The sequence below is a fragment of the Natator depressus genome, chromosome 9 (assembly GCF_965152275.1).
Source record: "Natator depressus isolate rNatDep1 chromosome 9, rNatDep2.hap1, whole genome shotgun sequence".
Classification (NCBI taxonomy): Eukaryota; Metazoa; Chordata; order Testudines; family Cheloniidae; genus Natator; species Natator depressus.
Window position 1 is genome coordinate 17,794,319 of NC_134242.1, and position 10,215 is coordinate 17,804,533.

General features: G+C 41.0%; 1 protein-coding gene across 2 annotated transcripts in view; it reads left to right on the plus strand.

Moving 5' to 3' along the window:
* The window catches only part of GOLIM4 (golgi integral membrane protein 4), a 62,696-nt gene extending 55,075 nt beyond the window's left edge, over positions 1–7,621 (plus strand). For both annotated transcript variants that reach the window (XM_074963608.1, XM_074963609.1), the window contains 3 exons: positions 454–522; positions 3,866–3,946; positions 6,005–7,621. In XM_074963608.1, coding sequence (XP_074819709.1) covers positions 454–522; positions 3,866–3,946; positions 6,005–6,163 — 309 coding nt within the window. In that variant the 3' untranslated portion in view covers positions 6,164–7,621. The remainder of the gene's footprint in view (positions 1–453; positions 523–3,865; positions 3,947–6,004) is intronic.
* Positions 7,622–10,215: the final 2,594 nt, after the last annotated feature.

Genomic DNA, 10,215 nt, shown 5'->3' on the forward strand with positions numbered 1-10,215 from the left:
AGTTCTCCCAAGCCACTGCCCTGTCTTCACTCATATCCCTCATAAAGAATTTTACTTCTTCCATGATTCCCACAAGCAAGGTTTCCCAATAAACAGCCTGGTCTGTTTTTTCCTCTTTGCTTCCCATTGCATCCTGCCTATTGTATTTGCCGTTAGACTGTGAACTTTGTATGGCAGGGACCACTGTACTTTTTTGTCTGGATGCTGTGTGTAGTCTGATTTCTGTTGTACAATGATTTCATTATAATCAGTCCACTGTCTTTTTTTAATTTGACTTGGTGTAAAGGATGTAACCAGTCTAATATTAATAATATTCAACAAATTACAAATTTGCTACACTATTATTCTGGAATATAGGATATTTTAGTTGCAGTGCAAGTAGCTCTAACCATCTGTATTACTAAAATTAAGAGACATGCATGGTAGAACTGCGTTTCCCTTCTGTTTCTGCAGATGGCAGGAAATCCTGACCAGCAAGAAGATAATGTGGATGAACAGTACCAAGAAGAGGGAGAAGAAGAGGTAATAAAAAGAGTTTAGAGTATATGTGGAACTCAGGTAACATAACAGATCTCAATTCACTTTGGTGAACGTCAGTTAGTTTTAAAAAGTAAAAAAGTATCATTTTTCCCATAGTAGCTTTTGGGAAGATGGGAAGTAATCATCACTTTTCCCTTGGCCATTGATGTAATACTTCAGTCATAATTTTTTTCTTTTGAGTACTTACGTTGATGTATGGCAGTCCATTAATTTTCTATGTCTTTTTGAGCATTAATTATGCAGTTACTGAAAGGATTAAACTGATCACAACTCAGGAAAAAAACCCACAAACCTCTAACCCTCCAAGTGTCACTGAAAACCTCATTGATACTTCATGCTTTAATCACATACCTCTGTTTCATGCAAGCAGTTTTCCAGTTAACTACTGACTCCTTAGCTCAGATTAATTTATCCGTGGTTCATTTAAGTAGTTTGAGCTATTTAAGCTCCCAGTATGCATGCAACTGAATAGCCAAGCAGCTGTCAGTACATTGCTTTCACACTGAGAAAACAATGGAAACAACTTTGTTTTTCCTCTTTAGAATTTTGAGTTGCATGCTAATCATGCATGCCTGTATGCTGCTCTGCAGCTCTTCAACACTGAACTAATAATGGCCGTTTCCTGCTTTACCTGTAGTGCTGTACTAGAAAGCAGTAGGTAGGATTGCTCAACACTCACTTATGAAGTTCTGCTACTTTTTGTTTAGATTAAATGGTATGTATTTAACTTTTGCCAGTTCCTTAAAATATGTTGAAATCAACCCAGGTCATTAGCAACAGGTATTAAGTTGCCTCTCTGGCAGTTATTCAGTGTTGTATGTGAAATGATTTGGTGTCCATAAAAGAACTAACTGGTACCCTTATTGGAAGTATTTACAAAGTAGTTGAGAATCGAATGGGTACGGAAAATGAGCTACTCTCCCCAGAGGCGGATTACAGTTTGATGGGGCCCTGGGCCAGAACAAGTGGGGGCCCCTCCCCACCCCTTCCACCTGAAGTCCCTCTGTTCCCCCCCCTCCCCCCACGCTCCTGCTGGGGAGCGGGGTCAGGGAAAGGGGGGCTTGCCCCGTTCCGGCCAGCACTCCTGCCAGGGAGCAGGTTCGGGGCACAGGGACATCCAATTGGCCAGGGAACCCTGGGCATGGGCCCTGTTGGCTCAGTGGCTAATCGGCCTCTGACTCTCCCATTCCTAGCAATAGTCTTTTCGGCAAATGGATCCAAGTATATCACCAGAGTAGAGTGAGGAACTTTACACTGCTGCTCCTTACAAATTTTCCGATAGACAATCAGAAAACATTGCAGTACTGGTGAGCCACTGGAATAACCAGTTTTTTTAAAAAATGGGCTGGATTCTAATTTTCACCATTCCCTCTTTATGCTACTCTAGCACTGTAACAGGGCCATAAATCTGTAGTAAATTACATTTTCATCCAATTTAAGGCCTATTTATATAGCTAGAGTGGTGTAATGTGAATGTGAGTTGGGTCCAAGCCTTTTCACTGTGCCCAAGCAGTCAGAAACTTAGTCACATTGAAAAAAAAATTAAAATATAATCTTTAGGTTTCCTGCAACTTGGAGTATCCAGTTAAAAATCACATCAATTGATCCTACAACTGTTCCATGACCTGACCTCCCATAAAAGGCAATAGGAATCTTGTGGGCAAGACTAGGGCAAAAATAAACCTGCAGAGCTGTGCAAGGAGATTGACATGTAGAATCATAGAAGATTAGGGTTGGAAGAGACTTCAGGATGTCATCTAGTCCAACCCCCTGCTCAAAGCAGGACCAACACCAACTAAATCATCCCAGCCAGGGCTTTGTCAAGCCAGGCCTTAAAAACCTCTAAGGATGGAGATTCCACCACCTCCCTTGGTGACCCATTCCAGTGCTTCACCACCCTCCTAGAAAAATAGTGTTTCTTAATATCCAACCTAGACCTCCCCCACTGCAACTTGAGATCATTGCTCCTTGTTCTGTCATCTGCCACCACTGAGAACAGCCAAGCTCCATCCTCTTTGGAACCCCCCTTCAGGTAGTTGAAGGCTGCTATCAAATCCCCCCTCACTCTTCTCTTCTGCAGAATAAATAAGCCCAGTTCCCTCAGCCTCTCCTCGTAAGTCATGTGCCCCAGCCCCGATCATTTTCGATGCCCTCCGCTGGGCTCTCTCCAATTTGTCCACATCCTTTCTGTAGTGGGGGCCCAAAACTGGACACAGTATTCCAGATGTGGCCTCACCAGTGCCAAATAGAGGGGAATAATCACTTCCCTCGATCTGCTGGCAATGCTCCTACTAATGCAGCCCAATATGCCGTTAGCCTTCTTGGCAACAAGGGCACACTGCTGAGTCATATGCAGCTTCTCATCCACTGTAATCCCCAGTCCTTTTCTGCAGAACTGCTGCTTAGCCAGTCAGTCCCCAGCCTGTAGCAATGCATGGGATTCTTTCGTCCTAAGTGCAGGATTCTGCACTTGTCCTTGTTGAGCCTCATCAGATTTCTTTTGGCCCAGTTCTCCAATTTGTCTAGGTCACTCTGGACCCTATCAGCCTCAGGGTCACTACACATACTAGTGAGAGAATACTAAAAAGATTTAAAGAGGAAATTAGTCTTTTGTATACACACCACTAAATGTCAGTATCAGATGTCAAGCCTGAAATCTAATTATAGGAGCCTCCTGATGGGATTGATTTAATCATAACCACTGTACAGACTTAATACAGTCGTTTGAAATTTGAAGGAGAGGGACAAACTTGATATAGAAATCTCAGGTCGGGTCAAATCTGTGCAGTGTGTGCATGTGTGTTGGCTTGTCGTGGGGAGCACTGTATGACAATTGTACTATAAATTCATACATTTCTTTTCAGAGTAGGTGAACAATGTGCTGGTGATGTTTTTTTAAACTGGGTTTTTGTTTTGTTTTTGCATTTTAATACTACAGTAGAACCTCAGAGTTACAAACTAACCAGTCAACCCCACGCCTCATTTGGAACCGGAAGTACGCAATCAGGCAGCAACAGAGACAAAAAAGCAAATACAGTACAGTACTGTGTTGAACGTCAACTACTAAAAAAAATAAAGGGAAAGCAGCATTTTTCTTCTGCATAGTGAAGTTTCAGAACTGTAATAAGTCGATGTTCCGTTGTAAACTTTTGAAAGAACAACCATAATGTTTTGTTCAGAGTTACGAATGTATTAGAGTTACGAACAACCTCCATTCCCGAGATGTTCGTAACTCTGAGGTTCTACCGTAGAAGGATTATATTTGCCACACGCTAATTTTAAAGGAAACCAGAAATTTGCAGAGCTGTAAGTTTGTGCCTTTTAGGTCCAAGAAGATTTGACTGAAGAGAAGAAAAAGGAACGGGAACACAATGCTGAAGAGCCATATGGTGAAAATGATGAAAATGTAGGTACAATAAAATAGTAGGTTTAGTTGTCTTTAACAAAGCTACAGTCATGGTAGACATTACACAATAAAGGTTGCAGCTCACTTTTAAGCATAAATAAACTTTTAAACTCTGCCTCAACTTCCTCCTGCCCTAATTCACTTACTATTCCTCCCAAAATCCTTTCAACCTGGAGAGCCTCCAGCTCTAGCATCTAGAATTCCTTCATCAACTCTTCCAGCTTCACATGAGAATCACCTCTTTTTCATCTGCCGTTATCTATTTAATTGCATCTCTAAATGTGCTTCCCACCCTCCCACACACACATCTGGGCTGCAAATTCTATGCTGTGCCTGCAAGACACACAGCCCAGAAACTCTCCCTGACTCTGTATTGTGTTGTGTAGTGTGCTATTCTGTCATGTATGAGGATTATAGAATTCTGTAAATATTCCATTATAACCGCATTTAATAATGTAACTCACTAAAAGGTATCATCCTGCTCCTGTGAAATCAATGGGACTTTTGACATTAACTTCAACAGGATCAGACTGTAAAGGATGAAATTTTCATCCTCATTACAGCCTCTGTGGCATAATACAGGGCTATAAAACCTCCAGAACTAGATAGGGGACAGTCCCCCCTGCCACAGGAATTGTATAGGACAGCTGCAGCCTGCCTTATGTAGGCCACTTTGCAAGCCTCAACATAGTGGATGGAGTTAGGGGCAGGCCTATAGCTCCACCGAGATTTTGGGTTATGACGCGTCAGCTTCCAGACCATCCCAGAATTCAGAGGTTTAAAGCCACCTTTGCCCTCAGTTCCTCAGAACTATAAGTTCTGTCTTGCACCAGAATTTTATCCTAACCCAGCCATGTGTTTTAAGATAAGCTATAACCACCACACAATATATATTTTTTAAAGTTTTATGGGTAAATGTACTTGTGACGTTCCCCTGGTGCTATCTGGACCGGTGATAAGCTAGGCCACTCCAATCCTTGACTCTGGGAGCCAGCCTTACCCTGCTCTGCTGTCAGAACCCCCACTCCTGGGCTGTTCACGCACAGCCTCTGGCATGTAAGCTGCTCCTTGGGTTGTGCAACCGAATGACACTAGCCAATACCTCCGGTCCCAGAGGAACCCAACCCTAGGAACCTCCATCTTGCAGTGTCCAGTTGTGCCTGCTGGACGCTGCAAGCTTATATGAGTTTGTCATTTTAACAAAGACATTGATATGTAACAGGCTTGCTATCCCAAGGTGAGTCTCTGTCCTGCTTCAAACCAAACGTACTGCTTCAGGTAGAACAAACAAATAGCTTTATTAACTATAAAGATAGATTTTAAGTCAAAGCGTAACAAGTCAGATTTAGTCAAATGCAATAAAAGCAAAATGCATTCTAAGATCTTAACAATTCCAGTGTCCTTACAAACTTAGATGCTTCTCACCACAGGATGGCTGGTTGCTCTTCAACCGGGCTCTTCCCTTTGATCAGTGCTTCAGTCGCTTGGTGTGGTGTCTGTAGATGTAGGTGGAAGAGAGAGGAGGAGCATGGCAAACGTCTCTCCCTTTTATCATGTCCTTTCTTCCCTCTTGGCTTTGCGCCCTGCCCCCCTTCAGAGTCAGGTGAGCATTACCTCATCACAGTTCCAAACTGGCCAAAGGAAGGGGGGTGACTCACTCGAGAGTCCAACAGATTCTTTTGTTACTGCCTACGCCAGTGTCCTTTGTTCCCGTGAAGCTGGGCTGGGTTTGTCCCATACCTGCCCTGATGAGGTGTGAACTGCCTCTCTGCTCTTGGAGAGATTTTGCCTGGGCTTGCTTTAAGCCATGAGGATACATTTTCAGCTTCATAACTATATACCTGAAATTATAACCTATGACATTACTGTAACAATTACTATAACAACCATGCTCAGTGCATCATGAGCCTTCCAAGGACACCCAACATGACAAACTTTGCATTGGATACCACACAATCATTTTACAAGGATAAACATGGGTGTGCTGGGTGTTCCCCTGAGGTACAGAGCATCACAGTACTTTCACTGAATCCTTCCGTTTTTGTTTTATCTTTTCAGGCTGATGAAAAAAACAATGAAGGTGCAGACCATGAGCAAGGAGTTCATGAAGAGAACAATGCAAAAGAAGGTCATGAAGAAAATTATGAGGAGGAAGAGGAGGATGAGGAGGAAGGTGGCGCCATTGCAGCAAAAGCCCATAGAAGAGGGGAAATGTAACTTTTTGTTGTTTTATGGGTTATGTTCAACAAAAGATTCTTGCTTGAAATGAACTTTTTTCTAAGGATATTTAATTACAATAATTCAAACTTTGCCTTTTATGTTTTTTACTTTTCTATTAGATGCTTTCATACATATATGTGAATACACTATTTTGATATTCTAGATTAGCATCTCTTTTATATTAAGGCAACACAAAGACAGACAGGTCTCATTCTTGTCATAATTCTGGTAATGTTTTAAAAGAGCATTTTTGGTATAAATTTAAACTTTCCTATTGTCCAAGTTTGGAAAGAGCATTCAGTCTACACTGTAACTTATATGGGAAGTGATCTCGGGCCTGAAACTACTCAACGTTAGTCACTCAAATAGTTTTATTGCCTTCAGTGATTCATGGGTGAGTAAGGGCTAGCTGAATTACACACTGAAGCCCCCATAAGCATTACAGGATTGGTTTAAAGTTTAGGCCACAAATGAGCAGTCTCATTGGCTTTAATGGGACTGTTTGCATGCTTAAAGGTAAACATGGGCATGTGTGTTTGCAGGATCAGGTCTCAGCATGTAGATGCAGTGCAACTTTAAAACATGCAAGCTATAAAAACTTTAAGAATATGGTGCTGTTAATAGCTGTTAAGGTTAACAGCTGTTTATGTACAGTTATTATAAACTTAATTTTAACGTGTATCAAGGTGTTTCAGTTACAGAAATCACAGCAGATAACAAAAGATGGTCTGTGGGTAAAGTACATGTGGAATGCATTATGTAAAGAACGACTCAGACAATCATAGATGCAAAATCAAAATAGTCCCATCAGTTGAAAACATACTCAGCACAGGAAGAATAACTGGGTGATACTCAAACTAGTTCATAAAATGTGTATCTGGCCCACTATCCTCAAAACATTTTAATAATCATTTGTGTGTAAGGCCTGTTGAACATGCATTTTGGAGAGTAAAAGGACTTAAGGCATTTTAAGTGAGTTAATAAGACTAGTACAAGATATCCCCTTCTGAATTTAGGGCCCTACATTTCTTGTGGAGGTCATCCAGAGGGATGTCTATATATACACTGTTGTGCTCAGCTGGTGAATAGCAAACCAGCGACAAAACTTCTGTAAGCACACTGCAGTGTGTTTTGCTTCCCTTTAGCACTGCAAGCCCAAATGTTAATACTAACCTACCAGAGGCCCAGTATGTTAAGTATACCAAGTCCTACAATTAATGTAATTGAGGTGCATGAAAATATACAATATTTGTACTGTTACACACCTTTGCTGTTTAATTTAAAGGGGTTAGGCCTAAAGGCTATAATCTAACCATTTTGGTACTCTTGAATTAACCCCTGGAGAATGGAAATCTGGATTTCCTAGGCTATGTCCCATTGCTGGAAATGAGGCATACCATTGCTACCAGCGTGAAGGTGTTAATATATAAAGGAAAGTGTGTTTCTTTTTCTCTTTACACTTTTTTTGAATGATACATAAGTAATATTTTTTAGTTTAACTTTTTAATCTGATTGTAATTTAATTCAATTTCTACTAACTCAATTATACTTTTTAAAGATGGTTTTACTATTTCTAATTTTTTTTAAAGTGCCCTATATATTTCTTACATTGCATAGGAATATTTTGGTCAAAATGTGTTTTTGATTTTCTGGTTACCATATTTACATTATGTATAAAAATGCCTGTTTCTGTAATACTGTAAAATGTATATAATATGTACATAATCGTCAGAATACAATTATTTTGATAAATTGGTCTGTTTTTTTAATGTCACTGTTGCAGAATTTAATTATTTGAGGCATAATAAAAACTTGCCTGCAGTCAATAAAGCTAGAATGTGGGTTACCAATCTTTTTGCAGTGTGACATTTTACTATTGTTTTTCTACATGTCCATTCTTATCTTCTGTGAATGTGTTCATGGAGGGGGTGAGGTTGGAGAGAGAACGGCAGCATTGTACAGCAAGGGTGAGGTTTTCCAAAGCACTGCATGATGGCTTTATTCAGTTTCCAGGGAAGTCAGTGATAAAACTCCCATTGAATTCAATCAGAGCAGAGTTTTGCCAATGCTTTGAGCGCATCAAAAATTCCACTGTAATTGTCCAAAGTGTTATAATACTTTGACTGATTTAACTGTTTGTAGTTGGCAAGGCCGGATTAAGGCATAAACTAACTAAACTACATCTTAGGGCCTCGCAGTATGAGCTTGCAATATGAGAGGCCCCTAAAAAAGAAAAAACTGAGAAAAATTAGATTCTCTCTAAATATAGACATTTTTGATCAATTATGACAAAAATAGACACATCTGGGTACATTCATATCCTTACCTACCCTTACCCTTCATTAATTGTTCATTATTGACAGGCCGGAGACCAGGGCTGAGGAAAAAAAACAATAATTGCACTTGTCAAATTATTATTTTTATGAGTAAGTCTACTATCAGTCTTCTAAGGCAGTGTCTTGTTGGCCAGCTGCTACTGGTAAAATTCTGACCATACCTTCATAATTTGTTTAAATAAATAACTAATCTCACTGCCGATAAAATCAGGAAAAACGTGAGGTCGGAGATGGCAGTGTCATGAAGCCATCTTGCCAAGCTCATACTTGTATGGGACTTGTCCTAGGAGTGACGTCATGTAAAGCCCTCCCCCTTGGTTGGTAATAGCCGGAAGGCCGCCATCTTTTGTTTACAGTCCAGCATGCTCAGTCGTGTATATATCAAAAACTCCTGTTTTTCTTCATTTTTCTTAATTATTAGTGTGTTCTTTCTTCTTTTGATCTGTACATACATGCAATTGTGTATTTTAGTGCGCACGCCGCTTTCTGCTTCTTGCGTTATCCATGCTTCACCTGACTAAGTTTGCAGGCAATCGTCTTATGGACTTGGGTCAAGTGGATCTTAAGGAGGATACATTTTGTTGGCTTCCCTCTGTCAGTTTCGGGAACCTTCACAGTAAATATTAGAGCAGGGGTGACCAACCTGTGGCTCTTCAGAAGTTAATATGCGGCTCCTCGTATAGGCACCGACTCCGGGGCTGGAGCTACAGGCGCCAACTTTCCAATGTGCCCGGGGGTGCTCACTGCTCAACCCCTGGCTCTGCCTCCACTCCACCCCTTCCTGCTCCCTCCCCTGAGCCTGCCACTCCCTCGCTCCCCCACTCCCTCCCAGAGCCTCCTGCATGCCACGAAACAGCTGATCGGGAGGTGCGGGGAGGGAGGGAGAGGCGCTGATAAGCGGGGCTGCTGGTAGGTGGGAGGCGCTGGGAGCAGGGTGTGGGAGCTGATGGGGGCTGCTGACTTTTACTGTGGCTCTTTGGCAATGTACATTAGTAAATTCTGGCTCCTTCTCAGGCTCAGGTTGGCCACCCCTGTATTAGAGAGTGCTGACAAAAGAATAACTAGAGGGTTTTGAGAGAAGTGAAGGAAGATATACATATATATCAAAATATTCTGAGTACATGGTGAGCAAGTTATTTCAAACAATGTGCATATGTGATTTATAGGCTATTAAAGCCGATACTATTCATTATATTTGCTTGAATATAGGCTAGTTTTTCTCAGTCTCAGTGCCTGGCTAGAGATTAGCAGTGTTTTTTCTGGTAAATTCTTTCTCTTCCACGCATATAGCTTGTTGTCACTGTGTGTGTCCGAGGTGTTTACTCAAGATTAATTAGTGGTCCTGGGGGAGACAGAGGATAGAGAAGCAAATGCGAACAGAGATACCTGTCTAGAAAATGCCGCAAGAAAAGCTATCTGCCCTAAGCATTGTGTGCATCGAAAGTGACAAACTCCATAGCTTATCACTTGAGGACATAATCAATAACTTTGCTCTCCAAAAATCACGACAGAAAATGTTTTAAATTTCAGTGTTAAAATTAATATGATGCGCAAACAGACATACTGCAGGTTGTACTGCTTCCATTAAGTAGGCTGGTCTGTGCAACTGTAACTGCTATTGTGTTGCTGTAGATATAAAATTTTCATATCTACTAATTAAGAAATCAGATGAAAATATATTAATTTAATTCTATTTTTACAACTTCACCTCTG